Consider the following 19,023-nt stretch of genomic DNA (forward strand, 5'->3'; position numbering starts at 1 on the left):
GTCCATCATATCTGATAAATAAAATGTAATAATAATAATAATAATAATAAAATCAAAGACTCCTCTTATGTCCAAAGACCAGTTCTGAAAGTGCGATGATCGTATAGGACAGCGGTTCCCAACCTGTGGTACGCGTACCCCTGGGGGTACGCGTCCACGCGCTGGGGGGTATGCCGCGGCCCGGCCTGTAATGGCGGCCGTGCAGGGAGACTGTGTTTTATTATGTGCCCCGCTCGGCGCTCAGTCACAGCCGCCTGTCACATTGATATGTAGACTGACAGGCGGCTGTGACTGTCTGTGAGCGCCGAGCGGCGCACAGGGCGGGGACTGGTCTGCGCGGCTGAAATGAAGGAGCGGAGTGGGGAGACCACTCATAGCAGAGTGAACCCGGCGTGGAGGCGGAGCTATTTGCATGTCGCACTGTGTGTGCGACATGCGAGTGGTGACTGCCGGGTAGTGCCTCCCCCTTCCTCTGATCCAGACTAGCCAAGCAGGGGACAGAGGAGGGAGGTACCCGCGCGGTTATGCGCAGGACAGCCAGCAGACCCACTCCACACGCTGCTTGGTAGCCTGGAGCCAGCTCAGCCTACATTTATGTAAGTAACAAATTTTGCTGACTATGTGCTTCTGCTGTGGCCAAGGGGAGAGGGGGTAGGGGGGAGGGATTTTGTCTTTTCTCAGGCGTGGGGCATACTTGTTACTGGCACTGTGGGGCATTGCTGGCACTGTGGGGCATTGTTGGCACTGTGGGGGCATACTTGTTACTAGCATTGTGGGGCATTGCTGGCACTGTGGGGCATTGTTGGCACTGTGGGGGCATACTTGTTACTGGCATTGTGGGGCATTGCTGGCACTGTGGGGCATTGTTGGCACTGTGGGGGCATACTTGTTACTGGCATTGTGGGGCATTGCTGGCACTGTGGGGCATTGATGGCACTGTGGGGCATTGATGGCACTGTGGGGCATACTTGTTGCTGGCACTGTGGGGCATACTTGTTACTGGCACTGTGGGGCAATGCTGGCACTGTGGGGCATACTTGTTGCTGGCACTATGGGGGTATACTTGTTGCTGGCACTGTAGGGGCATTGTTGGCACTGTGGGCACATACCCAGTACCATGGGGTCATACCTGGCACCGTGGTGGCATTCCCGTTTCTGGCACTGTGCGGGCATACCTGGCACCATTGGAGCATATGTGTATCTGGCACTTTTGGGGGCATATGTGTATCTGGCACTATTGGAAGGCTAACGTGATCCGTTGGAATGTCTGTTGCTTCAGTAATAGAGATTTGACAAGGTTCTGTTATTTTATATGCTGTCCGCAGAATGGGCTGAGCTTATATAGTGGTCAAGTGGTTGCACTTTTTTTTTTTTCTCGTCATTGCCAGTATGACTTGCCCCTGTTAAGCCACACCCCTTTTTAGGCCACGCCCCTGAAAATTTCACGAGGGGGTACTCATAAATAAAAAGCCTAATCAAGGGGTACGGGAGACAAAAAAAGGTTGGGAACCACTGGTATAGGACATAAGTATGAAGATCATATTCAGTTTAAGTATATAATACTGTATTTGTTACCATATATAATTATAATCCATTTAGCAATGCTACTTTCTGCAGTGATCCATACTGTATGAATATACCGCCGTTATTTACCATTGTCCCTCATACTGACGTTGCGGCTGTGCTGTGAGTGGTAACACTAGCGTCACCCGGCGATAGGTGTCACAAATTTCTCTTTTGTATCTTGTTATATCCTGGGTGTCACTGATCCTGGTAAACTTACAGAAAGCTGACTGCCGATCACATATTTGCTTATGATCATTGGCATTTTTTGGGCAGAGCGGGGTTTTGGTGCCACAGGCAGCCAGAATCCACTGGTGATGCCAACTGCGTCATCGGCGCCTGGTTTGGCAGATTGCTCCATGTTCAAAACAGGGTTAATGTCAGATTCCAGCTGAATAAACAGAGGTAGGAATGGATAAAATAATATCCCCCTCGCGTGAGCCAAGACGTGTTCCGAGCACCGTGTACGCCTTTGCAACCAACTGGCATGGTCTCCTACGGAGCTGGAAAAGTGGCAGAAGAATCCGGCAGCAATTTGTGCGCTGCAGACAGGAACGACTCGGTGGATGTGTGTTCCGCATCGAGCAGTCTACAGCCCACGTGAGGCTTCCTAGATACCCCAGATACTGGGATTTTATAGTATAGTGTTCGTTCTAGAACCCTGCACCTTTAAAAACACGTTCTGTTCCTCTTTCCTGCCTGTGTGTCGCTCCCTGCTTTGGGAACTTCCAAAACATTATGGGGTACTTATGTAGTATCTGGGCTGCCGATTTCTAAATCGGGTCGGATCGGGAGATCGCATCGCATCGCATGCGACCATGCGATTCGATGCGATGCGATGCGATGACCCGATTTTTCCATAGGAATCAATGTTAAAATGGACTGAGTCCATTTTAACATGGAATTCAATGGGAAAAATGGGTCCTTTTCATACCCCTACTATCCAAGTGGGCATGGAGTTGGATATAAACCTGTGGCGAGCGTAGCGAGCCACCGAGCCCGAAGCGTGGCGAGCGAAGCGAGCCCCGCGAGGGGACGAATACCGTCCCCTCGCGGGGCTCGCTTCGCTCGCCACGCTTCGGGCTCGGTGGCTCGCTACGCTCGCCACAGGTTTATATCCAACTCCATGCCCACTTGGATAGTAGGGGTATGAAAAGGACCCATTTTTCCATAGGAATCATTTTAACATTGATTCCTATGGAAAAATCGGGTCATCGCATCCGATATCGGATGCGATGCGATGCGATGCGATGCGATATCGCATCGCATCGCATCTGATTGTATGCCTTAACTTAAGGCATACAATAAAAAAATCGGCAGCCCAGATACTACATAAGTACCCATTATGGTCTGTATCTCTATACTTATATACAGACCATAATGTGCTAGATGTACCACAGCAGAGAGCGACACCTCAGGCATTTAGAGGAACTGCACGTGTTTTGAAAGGTACGGGGTTTTAGAATGAGCACTAGTCGTGTCTACCTCCTAGATGACTGACAATATTATTTTCCTTTATGTATAGCTGGGGTAGCCAACTCCTGTGCTCGAGAGCTACCAACAGTTAATGTTTTCCAGATCTCCTCACAGGATCACAAGTGAAGTAATTAGCTCCACCTGTGGATCTTTTATAATGTGCCAGTGAGTAATGAATGCACCTTTGCAGCAGCTAGGTTGTCTGGAAAATGTGAACTGTTGGTTGCTCTCGAGGACTGGAGGTTGCTACCACTGATGTATAGTGTTCCCAACCCTGGTCCACAAGAACCCGCAACGGTGCACGTTTTCCAGGTCACCTTACAGGTGCACTCATTATTCAGACACATGGTTTCAAATATCCACAGGTGGAGCTTATTAGGTCATTTGTGATTCTGTGCGGAGACCTGGAAAATGAATGGCAGCCAGGGGATGGACATTGGGTTCCACAAAAACGGTGGGCGTGCCCATAGAAATGCTGGGTGTGCCCCTGTCTGCTTGGGCCGGGCGGATGAGATCACATGAAGTGTGCCCCATGTTCCTTCAGAAACTACCACATGTTTAAAGCTGTGCAGACGTTAAGCTTTGTGTGGCATCACGTCACTGCACCATACCGTGTGTGGCGATACTGTAAAACATGACCTAATTAATAGTCCAATCTGCATTGGTCTTTTCCCTCCGATCTTTGTCATTGTGGCACTGTGTGTACGCAGTGGTGCTGTGAGGTGATTTATGAGGGGCGCTGAGCAGTACTCTGATTATACTTGGCCACTGTCCATCCTTGACACCCGTGAACAATATAACATTTTCCTCCCACCAGAACGGCATATTTCTTCATTTAGTTTAGTCATATCTGTTTGGTCTTATAATTGTCATTTTAACTACTTGGGAAACATCGATGATTTGCTGCCTCTTTATGGACCTTCTATGTGTTCTTGAGCATCTACAACCGCAAGTGTCTGATTCAGTGATGGACTCAATATCGATGTTGGATGCAGCGAAGGTGGTTTCAGAGAGGATTGACAGATGGAAAGTTTGAGGGTGTTAATGGTGCTAATGTCTCAAATGCAGGTGTGTTGCAACTGTTTCGAGGGCGCGTCACAGATTGGGACTGCGATCCCGTGTGTAGTGAATATGGCTCTGGCTTGAACCTTGGTTCCTCAAACGATCTGATAGTTGTGTCTTTATGCTGAACCGGCGGATCTGAGACACCGCCAGTGAGACGCCTAATACAGATCCCTGCATTTGTGACAACGCTGCATACGGGATCAGACCCAAAAGCAGAAAAGATCGATTGTATGCCCGGTTGATTGGAATATTCTGGGGTACCCATCGCTCACAAATCGCACTGGCAGCCATATTGTTAAGAGTTAACCCATGAAATCACCACCGACATTCAGCGCTGCGTGACTTTATAAAAGACAAAGGCGCAAATAATGCTGCTATGCTGTCACCTGATGCAATGGAGAGAGGTCTTACTAGGACCTTATGTTGTAATCCAATCCAGAAAAAATCCAAAATGATTCTCTGCTCATGAGGCGCGCCACATGCAGCTATAAAAAGTTAGAGGCTCCTTTATCAGTAAATACAAAAACTTGTTGTGAATGATAAAGCATGTTGCGTTTGAGGAACAGTGGGGCAGATGTATTAAGCCTGGCGAAGAGATAAACTGGAGATAAAGCGTAAGGAGATAATGCACCGGCCAATCAACTCCCAACTGTCATATTTCAAACGCAGCTGATTGGCTGGTGCGTTATCTCCTTCCACTTTATCTCTAGTTTATCTCTTCTCCAGGCTTAATACATCTGCCCCAATGTTCCAGCCAATCAGCTCCTGTTATTTTTTTGGTACTTGTTTCCTAGCACGGCCACACCGATTTACATCGGGGTGGTCGTGTCGGAAAAATCGGGTCGATCGCATCGCATGCGATGCGATCGTCGCGACCGACCGATTTTGGACCCGATTTTTTAACATTGAAATCCTGAAAAAATGTGAAAAATGTGAAATGGGCCAATATGACCCATTTCACATTTTAGATGTCCCCGTCGTCACCCCACGATAGACGCCAACCCGAAGCGTGGCGAGCGCAGCGAGCCCGCGAGGGGCGGCGGTGCGCGTCCTCCGACCTTTTCATTCCCCTACTATCCACGTCGGCGTGGAGTTGAGAATAGAATAGTGTGGCAAGCGCAGCGAGCCACCGCGCCCGAAGCGTGGCGAGCGCAGCGAGCCCCGCGGATACCTTCACAGGTAAACGCGTCCCTTCGCGGACTTCACAGGTGTCCGCGTCGCCACGGACACCTGTGAAGCCCGCGAGGGGACGCGTATAACTGTGAAGGTATCCGCGTCCCCTCGCGGGGCTCGCTGCGCTCGCCACGCTTCGGGCTCGGTGGCTCGCTGCGCTCGCCACACTATTCTATTCTCAACTCCACGCCGACGTGGATAGTAGGGGAATGAAAAGGTCGGAGGACGCGCACCGCCGCCCCTCGCGGGCTCGCTGCGCTCGCCACGCTTCGGGTTGGCGTCTATCGTGGGGTGACGACGGGGACATCTAAAATGTGAAATGGGTCATATTGGCCCATTTCACATTTTTCACATTTTTTCAGGATTTCAATGTTAAAAAATCTTTTAACATTGAAGCCTATGTAAAAATCGGGGGCATCGCGTCGGGACCTATGTTAATGGTCCCGACCGACGCGATGCCCCCGATATTTTACCTTTCCCGACACGATTTCAATGTTAAAATATTTTTTAACATTGAAGCCTATGGGGAAATCGCGGGCATCGCGTCGGTCGCGTCGGGACCATTGTTAACGGTCCCGACCGACGCGATGCCCCCGATATTTTGTCCTAGCCGGCCAAATGGACCTGATTTCAAAGGAAATCGGGTCCATCTTATGGATCGTGTACCTTAACTAAAGGTACACGATCCATAAGATATGTGGCCGTGCTAGGAAACAAGTACCATTTTTTTAGTCACGTGACAGGAGCTGGCAAACCGCAGCAGCCAGTGCACTTCCTACACTACTAAGCAAAATATAAGGTACTCCTATGTTAGTTGGGCGCCCACTATAGTTAGTTCGCTCATACCCCCACTATCCATGTTGGCATGGAGTTCATTTTTTATAGTGTGGCAAGCCACCGAGCCCAAAGCGTGGCGAGCGGACGCGTAAAACTAAGCAAATAGCTTAGTGGGCGCCCAACAAACATATAAGTACCAAAAATAATAATAATAATAATATATTTTGGATAGCGTTTCAATATACTGTATGTTCGTGACATGTCCACTTGATAGTTAATTATTTACATTAGGAATGTGCTTAATGTTCAACGTTAAGTCTAAATGATTGTTTTATTGATTGCTTTGACATCTAATCAATAGGCCTGGTATGTATAGCTTCCTGCCCCTCCGTTACTTGTCTCTGCTCCGTACCCTGCTACTAATGACTGATGGCAAAGGTTTATTGATAAGGGTTATATAAAGGGATAGGACCACTAAACTTCATCAATGATACTCCGCTGTCTGAGGGGAGGGGGGAGGGGGATGTTGCAAAGCTTGTAGAGAAATAAAGTACTTACCAATCAGCTTCTGGCATGTTACAGGCTGTATTTTAAAAATGACAGTTAGGAGCTGATTGTGGGCGGCGCTGTACTTTATCTGTCGCCACTTTATCTCTCTTTAGGATTTAATACATCTCCTCTCTAGAATTGTGTATATTAATCCAAGCCCAAGTAAAGTAGGGTATAGCTCACAGACCATGTCAGGGGAGGCTCCAGAGGAGCGGCTGCAGCACAGTTCAAAGTTCAAATAGGGGGAGCGCCTATAACTGTGCTGCAGCCCCAGCCCTGAAGCCGCCACTGGACAATGTTTAGGTCATGCAGAAGGTCAACACCTGAAAAATCTACATACTTTTAGGTTTTTTTTTGTGTCGACACCTAAGCACTTGGAGCCCAAATTACTGTACTGCTTCACTCACCTTGCTTTGGGCTGTTCCATGTGGATGGTAACGTATGAAAAAGTCCAATCATTGCCATGCCAACCTATTGCTTGGGTCCTCCTTTTGACCAGGTCAACTACAAGTGTGTCGACCTATTGACCGTCGATCTAGACATTGACTGTCAGCCATCCGGATACCTTATCTATTTTTTATGAGCGAGTTTATAATTGCCCACCCCCCACTTCCCTCAGAATGCTCTGAGCAACCTTAGATGTGCGTGTGCCTTCAACATAATTTGATGGTCGGCGAACACACGCTGCAAATGAGTGGCGGCCAGGCCACCATTTTGCAAATCAACCCGAATAACCCCCACGGCGAGACTTGCCTATTGCTGGTGTATTATTCACCCTGTAGGGTGTCGCCATTATGTGATTAGCGGCGCTCCGTCTTCCTCAGTCACAGCATGTTTCTTATTTCCGCACTCTGGGAACGCCGTGTTCTCCGATTCCTTCGCCGTTTCCCTCCTTCTGTTCCCACAAGTTGATGCAAATCAGAAGTTCTGCAGACTTCACGTACCAACCGTTAACCCTTACCAGGATGGAATCGTGGCAGCAATTTCTGAAGGCGCTCGGAGATGGTAGATAGCGCCATCTTTATGTGGCACTACCCCATGGAAGCTTATGGGCTTCCCGCTGATAGAGATCGGATCCCTACCCCATGGTACCCGTTGCTCTACTGCGCATGCACAGAAGTTCTCCTGGGTCCTAAAGCTGGTAGTTTTATTGTGAAGGACGCTTTGGTACTTGTGTATTATAACGGCACCCGATTTGATCCAAATCGCATCCGATATCGCATCCGATTTATCGGCCGATTTTCTGCCGATTTTTGGCCGATTTGATCTGCGATGCGATTTTGCGTCCGATTTTCGGCCGATTTTTTGCAGATTTTCGGCCATTTCCTTATGATTTGCATGTTATTCCATCCTTGCACACCCCCAGGTACTATGCGATGTGATTTTCGGGAAAATGCCCCTGATTGTACAATTAAATATTGCATAGCAACGCATGCCAGCAAGTGGCATGCGATGCGATGTGATTTGCAATGTTAAATGCACCCCCATTGTTAACGCCACCCCCACTATCAACGCCAACCCGAAGCGTAGCGAGCCCGCGAGGGGCGGCGGTACGCGTCCTCCGACCTTTTCATACCCCCTCTATACACGTCGGCGTGGAGTTGATTTTAGATAGTGGGCGCCGTCATAATACACAAGTACCGACGCTTTTTCCGGGAGAGCTGCTCTTTTTCATTTTAATCGCATGTCTAACTAATTCCGGTATATACCTAATAAGTGGCAGGATGTATCCAATCCTGGACATATATCCCACCCATTGGCAACAAAAATGGTAGCCAGACACCATCACATCGCTCTCAGCATGTCCTGTGATTCCAAGGGGAGGATGTTACAGTGCAGATAGAGCTCAGGAGGATGTTCCAAAGCCTCCCTGCTCTTTATGTACCATATGACTGTGGTTACCATGGTAGTCCAAAATCTAAAGTCTATGATATATAAGCAAATGAAAATGGTAAATACGAATCTTGTTCTTCTATCCTGCCTGTATTTTATGTGAAAAAACCCATGTATTTTTTTTATTCCGGATGTGCTTTATATTGAGTTTAAGCTGCATTTGGCTCATGGATATTATTTAGCTCTGTAACGCACTCTTTGATATATAATATGTCAGAATAGTTTTATGATATTCTTTATTAAAGCCAGAAATACTATAGCTATTAGCATTTTGGTTTATACATAAATTACCAGGCGAGCCATTTGTTGCCTGGGTTCTCTAAAGACATCATTTTGATGGTTTGAAATTACTACTTCATTTAATGTTCGTGTTTTGTATATATGATGTCAGCAATCCCTTGTGCATAATGGTCTGGAAGGAGGCAACTCGCAGCTGCGTGGATGGATGGCCCTGAGCGTTGGAAACTTCTACATGTGGTTATATAGAAGCCGCACTATCCCCCCTGGTCCAACCTGTTAGTATGGTGGCCTGTAGGAGTCAAACTGTGCATTTATAGCTTTTAGTGGGCGGTCTTGGCAGTGGGGGTGTGGAGGAAGATGTGGGGCAATGAGAACTTAGAGGTAAATGTACTGAAGCAATGATAAGGGAGGAGAAGTGGCCCATGTCAACCAATCAGCTGCTCTGTATCATTTAAATTATGCAAATTATAGATATTACTTCAGTGCTGATTGGTTGCCATGGGCCACTTCTCCTCTGGCTCACTTCTCCTCCCTTATCACTGCTTCATACCGATCAGCTCAGCTGCTGGATACACAGCAGCCAATAGACTGTGTGTGTGTAGAGTAGCCAATGGGCGGGCGCCGGCAGCAGTGAGCCTGAGCCATTTCTGGATGCGCAGGGGGACCGTCGGACCCAGCCACTAAGCGGTGATGTAATGTGCATGGCAGAGTGGGTGGGCAGTGGCGGGTGACGAGCGACGCTGCCGCCGACATATGATAATTCATGTCTGCAGCAGCGGCACTCGTCACTCGCCGCTGCCCACCCGCTCTGCCATGCTGCTATTTAACAGAATGTCAGCCTGCCTGCCGCCCTTAATTGGTGCCGCCCTGAGGCCGGTGCCTCACGGGCCTAGGCACAAATCCGGCCCTGCCTGTACCAGTAAAAACACAATTGAGCAACCGTTGCCACCAGGAGAAAGAAGACCGCTAGACCGCCAAGGATGGTTTATCGACAGTTCATCATGTACACATATCATCCAGATAGATAAGAATGCCGACAAAGTCACTGTCAGCATACTGTGCATCCCGACATGCTGCATGTTGACCGATCGACCATGTCCTCATTCTCATGTTGACCCGATGACTGTTTACAAGTCCTGCCACGCCCTCGGGGACTATAAATATGGCAGGGTTGCCTACCTGACCCTCTCCTTCAGGGGGAAAATGCTCTGTTCCTGGACTTCCCTGGTAATGTAGGATTGCCATCACCTGTGGTGAAACACCTTTCTTATCTATTACCTAGCTCCCCACAGGTGATGGCAATCCTACAGTACCAGGGAAGTCCAGGAGCAGAGCATTTCCTCCCTTAAGGAGAGGGTCAGGTAGGCAACCCTGATATAAGGCACCGGTATACGTGAGGTTAATTTGCAATGGACATGGATAGAAATCAGGATGTGTTGGTGCACAGTGATTCCTTGTGCGACATGTAATGTTGCGAATTCTCCTCCATCACTGTGTTCCCTGAGAGTCTAATCATCCTACGGCTTCCCGAGTGCCCGCGGCGTGCAGGTTGTTAACAGCATCATGTACACTGGGGGTTAAGCGGAATGCAGGGGGTAGGTTATTGTCTTTAAGCTATTTTTGGGATTTTCTGATTCATGGCCAGCACATGAGCTCACCGCCATCGCTGCATCCGTGGGAAAGTTTACACAACTCGCATTTTATCAATAGTCCAACAGGCTCTCCCGGGAGCTCGCTCACTGACAGCACACTTCCAGCGCTGTCCCACCCTCTCCGCCTCGCAGGCCGCGGCAATGGTGTAACCGGCATGTGCTGTGACACATGAGCTCAGACTCGTATATCACACACAGATCAAAAACATGTTTATCTCTAGAATGTGGATTACCCTCACCATCGTTTACTGGTAATGGTGGATTATTGCTACGGTCACTCGCCACCCTCCGGTTTCCGTGTTCTTACGCCCTTGATTTAATTGCTTTCTGTGTTACTTTTCTCAAATTCCCTAAATCGGAGCAATCAAGTTCTGGTGTTGCCGATAGCAACCAGTTTATAACCCCCATAGGCTGGGAGCAGAATCCACGTTCCGCTAGTGTGGCCCTATAAGGGAATTGGCGTACATCAATGATCAGCGCTTCGTCTCAGAATTGGGAATTTCAGCCTGTTAAAAATCTCCTACTCGCCAATCCCAAAAATCGTTTGGATGGAATAGGCGGGAGGCCGGGATTTCCGACATGTTGGGGCTGATTCGTATTTTGCACATGCCCCCTGCTGGCTGTTTATAGTAATTGGCATCTACTGGAGCTAGTTCTGTTGTTGCTCTGATCAGATGCTCATTTTCCGCGGCACCCACTTTGTTTTTCGCAGCCTCCGAGCCGCCTTAAAGCTAAAACTGTGGCAGGGCATGCTGGGATGTGTAGTTCCATAGCAGCTGAAGGGACGCATGTTGAATACCCCTGCCTTATTGTATGAGAAATCTGAGTGTAATTTATACATCCGTTTATAATAATTAGGTCACTTTTAGGTAAATAGGTAATGTGGGTATAGCGGGTGCCTAATACCCCTTTCACACCAGCCTAAATTCCTGGGTTAGGCCCGGGCCAAATTCCCGGGTAAATTTGTCAGGATTTAGCAGGGTTGCCCCCGCGACCAGCTTGGGTTAATGGCTGGTGTGAAAGGGGCCAACCCGGCTTCTACTCACCAGAGGCGGTTTGTGGAGTCTGGGAGACGGCGGTAGCCATGGTGCTGGACCCGGGGGATCCAGTCTGTGTGGGGGTGCTGGTTCAGGAGGTAAGGCCAAAGGCGGGACCGGTTACGGTAAGGGGGGGGGGGGGGGGGTTAATTCCTGTAGCTGCTGGTGGAGAGTGCGGCACCAGGCCTGGTGGAGAGTGCTGAGTCGCTGCCAGCAGTAACGTCATGCATCTCCTGCGGTCTCCCGCCGCTGGGTGACTAATGGGCATAGTTCCACCCTGACCCAATATCTGTCCGGCCCCGCCAGCATCAGCCCACTCACCCCGTCTCCCGCTGCCTGCCCCCTCACACCATAAAATGCAGGGACTAGGCTGGTATGAAAGGGGCCAACCTGGGAATGTCCCTGCATGATCCAGGGACCATATTCCTGGGTGAGTTCCTCCATTTTTCTTGTGTAAAAGGGGAATTATTGTTGTGGCGCTGAATCCTGGGTTTTATCGGAGGATTTCAAGGGCCCTGTCTATTTAATTCATTTCGTTAATGTCTAGTAAATGAAGGGAATATAGAAACCGTATTTGAAAATCACACAATTATTAGTTTTAATATGTATATTAACCTGTGAGTTTATCTATGAGCCTTGTATTAAGTTGATCCTGTTTTCCTATGTACCCTACTACACCTTGTATATCAATAAAATAAGTCCCTAGTAAGTTTTGTGTGCGGTATACAAGGGAGCAGTGCGCTATAAACAACATTCTACAATAGCTAATGGAATATTTCTGTTTTTTTTCCCAGAGATCTCCGGAACAACAGCATTGAGACCCTGCACAAAGGACTGTTTGAACAGCTACAGAATCTAACAGAACTGTAAGTGGAAATCCATGCCTGACTAATCCAGTGATGGCTAACCTTGACACTCCAGCTGTTGTTGAACTACGCATCCCAGCATGCCCTGCATCAGTTTTAGCATGGACAAATAGTAAAACTGTAGCAGGGCATGCTGGGATGTGTAGTTCAACAACAGCTGGAGTGTCAAGGGTAGCCATCACTGGAATCTGTTCTGATCTGTGTAGTCCACCCTCAGATGACTTTATTCCTAAAGTCATCTGAGGATATTTTGCACATCTCTTACAGCAACATTGGCACTCAAAGGGATAACAAAACTCCTCCCACCCCATTACGGCCAAATGGAAGTCCAGGGAAGATAAAATTGATAAAATTGCATTTGATACATTTCTCTGGAACTTTTACATACCTCAAAAATGAGTTGTAGGTATTATTACACTGTTTAGCGGACATGGGCCACAGAGGCGTAGCTTTGTTTGGGGCACCCCCTCCCACGCCGTTAATGGGGGGGCGCTCCCCGCCCGTCCGGCCATCCGTGCCTGCCCCCCGTGCCCCCTACCCCCATTGCCGCATGTTTACCTGTCCGCGCGTCCCGGCTCCCCTCCTGGCTTCAATAAATTCGATGCAGACGGACCACGATAAAATGGCCGCCCCCATACCGCAGACAGTTTCAGAGAACAGTCTGCTTCATGGGGCGGCCATTTTATCGTGGTCCGTCTCCATAGCATTGATTGAAGCCAGGAGGGGAGCCGGGACGCGCGGACAGGTAAGCATGTGGGGGATGGGGGGCGGGGGGATTACTATAGCACCGCAGCCCCCCCGGCGCCCCCATATGCACAGCGCCCCCCCCCCCCCCCGCGACCGCGGGGGCTGCGGTGCTATAGTTACGCCACTGATGGGCCAGCTGCTGGGTTAAGTTGTAACCAGATATATAAAAACAATATGGGCTATTTCACATGCTCCGGCTCCTGCCGGGCGGCGAAATCCCGATCGGCCAAAAGCCGTGCCGTGCACAGTAGTTGTTAATGGACACTGTTGCAGCCGGATCCCACCACTGAAAGGGACGGCTGCCGGGCTGTGGCCATCCCCACCATTCTAAACTACTGAGTGCGGCAGAGCTTCCTGGCCGTGCGGGTTTTCGCTCCGCAGGAGCCGGAGTGTGTGAAATAGCCCTATAGGTCTTAATTGAACTGACTTCTACGAATTCATCCGCAGATACCTGAGTGACAACCCATGGCTGTGTGACTGCCGCCTGTCCTGGCTCCCTCGCTGGGCTGCCGATAATGGGGTCAGAATCGAGCAGTGGGATTCCACCCTCTGCGACCGGCCTGCCGTGGCCTCGGGCCAGCAGCTACTCAATGTGTCATTCTCCAAGTCCACTTGTGGTGAGTAATGGCAATAATAAACCTATAGAATCATCATAGAAGACTTCTCCGTCTACATCGGTCTACTGTGCGGGGTCACTCGTGGGCGGGATTCTGTGTACATATACCGAAGCCATTATTGGATCAACGTTATTGGAAGTCTTAACATCGTTAACCACACCCCATCCATTAGCTACACCTCTTTCACATTTTGTACTTCCAGGTCACTACCTCCAGGCATTCTGCATTGGGTCATTTTCCAACAACCGGTATTTTACCATTTCCACAAAAATATTTAGGGGAAATGTATAACAAGGATGTTAAATCCTGATCCACATAAGTATAAAACAAAAAACTTTTTACGTGGAAGAACCTTTTCAGAATTCTCTTTTTGTCCCTTTGCAATGGTTGTATCTTGCATGTTAATAACCCTTTCCCTGCGCCAGTGGTTCCCAAACTTTTTGAATCATGGCACCCTACAGTATCAGAATATTTTTCACGGCACCCCATGGCCAAAAGTTTGTTACTGAGAATTAAAAAAAAAAATGTATTAAATTAAATAAGTTGTGATAAAACATGAGCAGCATGATTCACTTTTGTTTACCCACATATTTTGTAATTGGAAGCCACAATCACTGACCATAAATAATTTGAAATGGTTCTAGGCCACCAACTTGAGGCACCCCTGCAAGTGCTCCGAGGCACCCCAGGGAGCCTAGGCGCACAGTTTGGGAACCACTGCCCTGCGCTATAAAAGTAGCGGCAGCACCTCTATATGTCCCCCCTGTTAGTGGGAGAAAAGAGAGGAAAGGCGCAAAAGGAGAATAGAGTGCGTCTGTGAATGTGCCACCACCAGTCAACAATTTTAAGTGTCATATATACAGTCTGTATGTATTTCCTACAGTTTTACTAGTGTAGCGAGCTGTAGATTGTAACTGAGTGGCGGCTGCATTATAGTTCAAATTTCAAATAGGGGACCAACACCCACTGCCAGTGAGCATAGGTGTGCGCATAGGAGTGTTAGGGGTGCACAGGCACCCCCTAATGCTGTGCCCGCCCTTATAAACACCTCCCTGCCGCTAGCAACCAGCAATACATTTTACCAAAGACTTTTGCTTTTTAGAAATGTATTCTATTAAAAGAAGCATCAATCAATTATGTGTGTTTTGCATTGTTAATTGTACTAGACCATTGTCATATCACTACATACCTGCGTCATCCATATTATGTTTTTGACTTTATTTGCATGAACTGTTACAGGGAGTAATAAGAAGATTAAAAACTGACTGAAATAGGCACGAGATTATGTTGTGGCTGAGAGACTGTTATATTGTAGTGAGTGCCAATAGATGATGGTAGACACGTCTGATTGGTGGTGTTAGATGTGTTAGACATGCACAATAGGTGGTGCACCCCCTAATAAAATGTGCTGCGCACGCCTATGCCAGTGAGTCAGTTTGGAATGGCGGTTGGTGGAAGTGGGTGGGGCTCCCTTATTTAAATTTTGAACTGTGCCGCAGCTCCTCCTCTGTAACCTCCCCTGCCGGAACCTTAACTTCTATCTCCATTGCAGGAGGCGATCTAGTCTACTGCCCCAGCAATCTGTCTACTGACGATGAATCCACCTTGGCGTTCACATCCATCTCCCTTGCTCATCCCAGTAATGAATCCTGCAGTGCCCAGTGCTTTGCGGAACTCTACAGCCACTGGGCTCTGGGCGCTGAGTATGGCTGCCTGTGTGGTGACACCGCCTCCTCCAACGGGTCTCTTCAATGTCAGGTTCTATGCGATGAACCGCCGGTCCTGTATGACTGTGGCCTATCTGTGATCCGGGATGTTGCCAGTACTCAGTCGTTCACCTCTTTATACATCTCCAGAGAAGCCTATGAACTCGGCGAGGCTGTACAGTTACAGGTTATTGCTCCAGTGCCGGTTACTCCTCTGGTCTGGGACTTGGGGAACAACCAGATTTTCAGCACTAGTGAGGTGAACGTCACTCACCGGTATGCTCAGCCTGGGATTTATAACGTGACTGTGACTCTACGACTGGGCCGCAGAGATCTCCTCGTGCACGACGAGCTGAGAGTGGTGGGGTTACCGGAGGATATGGAAATCACATGCCCGCCTCTGCTGAGGACCAATGAAACGGTGGACGTCCGTGTGATGGTGAGAGGCGGGACGGAGGTGGCGGTTCAGCATGCTATGACGTCTGAGAGCGGAGACGCAGGTGAGCTACCGTTTCAGCTTCCTGCTGGTCATTTAATGGTTTAATGAGTCATTGTTTCCATTTTACCCCAGGTTTCACGTAAAGTGCATATGAAAGTTAAACTGATTATTCCAGTTTTGGGTGGCGATACCCTATAGAAGCCTATGGGCTTCTTTTCGCCGCCTGACGCCTCCGGCGCAAACCCGCCGACCCCCCTCTCCAATTCCTCTGGGTTACCTGGTCCAGGTCCTCCTGGACCCGGAAGATAAGCCCTTCCTCCCCCTAGTAACACAGCCGGACGTCCTTCCAGCTTTAGGGGGGAGGAGGAGGCGCCGGGGACAGCCTGCTTAGCTGTCCCCGGCGTGAGAGGAGAGCCAGGCGGCAGGGAGGTGACGGAGCCCCCCCTCACACCAGAGTACAGGTATCGCGGCGGGGGCGCTCCGTCACCGCATCGCGATGCCAGACGCATACCGTGTTTCCCCGATAATAAGACACTGTCTTATTTTTTTTTCCAGTCCAAAAACACCAAAGGGCTTATTTTTGGGGTAGGGCTTATTTTAGCTCCTCAGTCCTTCTTTTAGCTACATCATGCCCCTCAATCTCCTTATACTTTAAGCACACCTGCCGATTTCCTTTCCTTCTGCATTTTTCAGCCACTCAGCCTTTCCTCCGCCGCCGCTCAGTCACTCCCCTCCCGTCTGTGAACAGACGCCACTCAGTCCTTGAGGTGCGCAGTGACGTCACATGCACAATGCATCCCTGGGACCGCTGATGCGAGCAGAGGCTTCAGCGGTACCAGGGCTGCTACCGTAGCAGCAGCATCCATTTCATGTGGGTGGGGGGGTTTAGCGGAGCTGGAAGTTTAGCTCAGGGACTGGGCAAAATGGGGATTAAGCTAGGGCTTATTTTCGGGGTAGGGCTTATTTTGGACCGTTGTCCAGAAATAAGGGTAGGGCTTATTATTGGGGTAGGTCTTATTATCAGGGAAACAGGGTATGTTAGTACATATGCGGCGGACAGCCGCGATGTATATTAATACATCCCGCCCTATGTTTGTTATACTACAAGTACATCCCGCCCTATGTTTGTTATACTACAAGAAATCAATCTGGCAGAGATCCATTGTTTAATAATTGTACATTAAACGTTTGCTTGTTAATTAAGGGGGTTAAGTGACTTATTTCTATCCTATGAACAACATGGACCAATTAGGTCCTTAATAAACATAGGTGAAGATGTATTACACCTGGTGAAGTGATAAAGTTGCACTAGCCAATCAGCTATGTTACAAAAATGACAGTCAGGAGTTGATTGGCTGGTTGATTAGAGGGGCAGATGTATTAAGCCTGGTGAAGTGATAAAGTGGAAGGTGATAACGCGCCAGCCAGTAAACTCCTAACTGTAGTTTTTCAAACAAAAACTGTGTGTAAGCGTGGAGCTTATTGGCTGCAGCGTTGTCACCGGCCACTTTATCACTTCATCAGGCTTAATCAATTTTATTATTTATTTTATTGAGTAACAGTTTCTTATATAGCGCACACATATTCCACAGCGCTTTACAGTCCCTCCATGGGGCAGAGACTGATCTAATTGGATAGCCAAAAATGTGCAATGTTTTTCCAGCAACTGTTAAGTTTGCTATATACTGTATGTCCTCCTTGTGTTCGATATTAAAGAGCCCCTGATGGGATATAGAACGGTAGAAATACTCCCCTAACCTACAGACTTCCTGAAGATAAGGTTAAAAAAGCAATGCTAAACATGCCAGTTCTTCCCCTTCCGACCTCACATTGCTGAAATTCCCCTCTGTGTGAATACGCTAGTCCAGTCAGTCCCCATCAACAGTCCAGGTTTGAAGAATATCCTTGCTTAGGCGCAGGCGACTTCATTAGTAGCTCAGTCAGTTTAATTATACTTTGCATAAACAAGTATAACCCAAAAACCTGGACTGCTGGGGCACATTTATTTAACTGGGGGAAAATGAATAGAGAAAAAGAAATGTCAGCAGTTGCGTCTCCACAAAGTGGGATGTGGTCGGTAGGTTGACAGTCAAAAGACCAACCGCTATTGGTCGATGGATCGTAGGTTGAGGCACGAAAAAAAGGTCAACACGTGTAATAGAATCGAAATGTAAATGGTTGACATGAGTTTTTCACGTTTTTTTTTCATACTTTACTATCCAAGTGGATAGTTATAATACAATAGTGTGCCGATCTATTGTTTTTCGACCTAATTCCTCTCAACCCTATGACCCATAGCCCACAAAAAGCTGTAGACCAGCTTTTTGATCAGTGAGGCTTCAAGCAGCAGAGCAAGGCATGATGGGACATGTAGTTCTTTGAGTTGGAGCATTGAAGGCAGTTTGAACTCTGACTGAATATTGTGCCGTTTCCTATTGGCTGAATCACTCCTTGTATCATCCCGCAGTTTCCCCCGCGTGCCCGGTTGGATGTGTGGTGTACCCTCCTAATAACCACTGTTACCAGCTGGTATCTCAGAAAGCTGCCTGGTTTGAGGCTCAGAGGACGTGCCAGGAACTTGGAAACGGGGACATGGCGATTGTGAGCAGCTACGAACTGCAGAAGTTTCTGGAGACGCGCGTTACTAGGTACTGTAATAAGAAGCCGCCACTGTTATACATACACGTCCATGAAAATGTTCCCACAGGAATGCATTGAGTTGGGAGATAAGTCAGGTGTCTCCTGGACTGCGGGGTATAGAGGGCGCTGTTCCAGGAGCTGGCCAAATGCAAACTGAAAGTTGTTTGTATCATACTTGCCTACTTTTAAAAAAACTTCCTTTTTCTCCCCAAAAATGTAAGAGTGTAATGTGGGCTAGGTGACATGAGGGAGATTGCTAGACTAATGAGGGATAGAGGGAGATTGCTGCTATGTCAGGGAGTCTCCTGCAGAATGCAGGAGGGGAGGTAACTATGATGTAACAGTGTAATGTGGGCTAGGTGACATGATGGAGATTGCTAGACTAATGAAGGAGAGAGGGAGATTGCTGCTATGTCAGGGAGTCTCCTGCAGAATGCAGGAGGGGAGGTAACTATGATGTAACAGTGTAATGTGGGGTAAGTGACATGATGGAGATTGCTAGACTAATGAGGGAGTCTCCTGCAGAATACAGGAGGGTTGGCAGCTATGGTTTGTATGCTGACGCCTACCCTTCTACATCCCA

The 19,023-nt window shown here is 48.4% G+C and overlaps 1 protein-coding gene across 1 annotated transcript in view; it reads left to right on the forward strand.

Annotated features, from left to right (window-relative positions):
* The window catches only part of PKD1 (polycystin 1, transient receptor potential channel interacting), a 102,335-nt gene that overhangs the window by 33,619 nt on the left and 49,693 nt on the right, over positions 1 to 19,023 (forward strand). The window contains exons 2-5 of the mRNA XM_083152763.1: positions 12,220 to 12,291; positions 13,486 to 13,655; positions 15,208 to 15,861; positions 18,268 to 18,448. Of these exons, the coding sequence (XP_083008889.1) occupies positions 12,220 to 12,291; positions 13,486 to 13,655; positions 15,208 to 15,861; positions 18,268 to 18,448 (1,077 nt within the window). The remainder of the gene's footprint in view (positions 1 to 12,219; positions 12,292 to 13,485; positions 13,656 to 15,207; positions 15,862 to 18,267; positions 18,449 to 19,023) is intronic.

Source organism: Crinia signifera, chromosome 7 (assembly GCF_055691185.1).
Source record: "Crinia signifera chromosome 7, ASM5569118v1, whole genome shotgun sequence".
Taxonomy (NCBI): domain Eukaryota; kingdom Metazoa; phylum Chordata; class Amphibia; order Anura; family Myobatrachidae; genus Crinia; species Crinia signifera.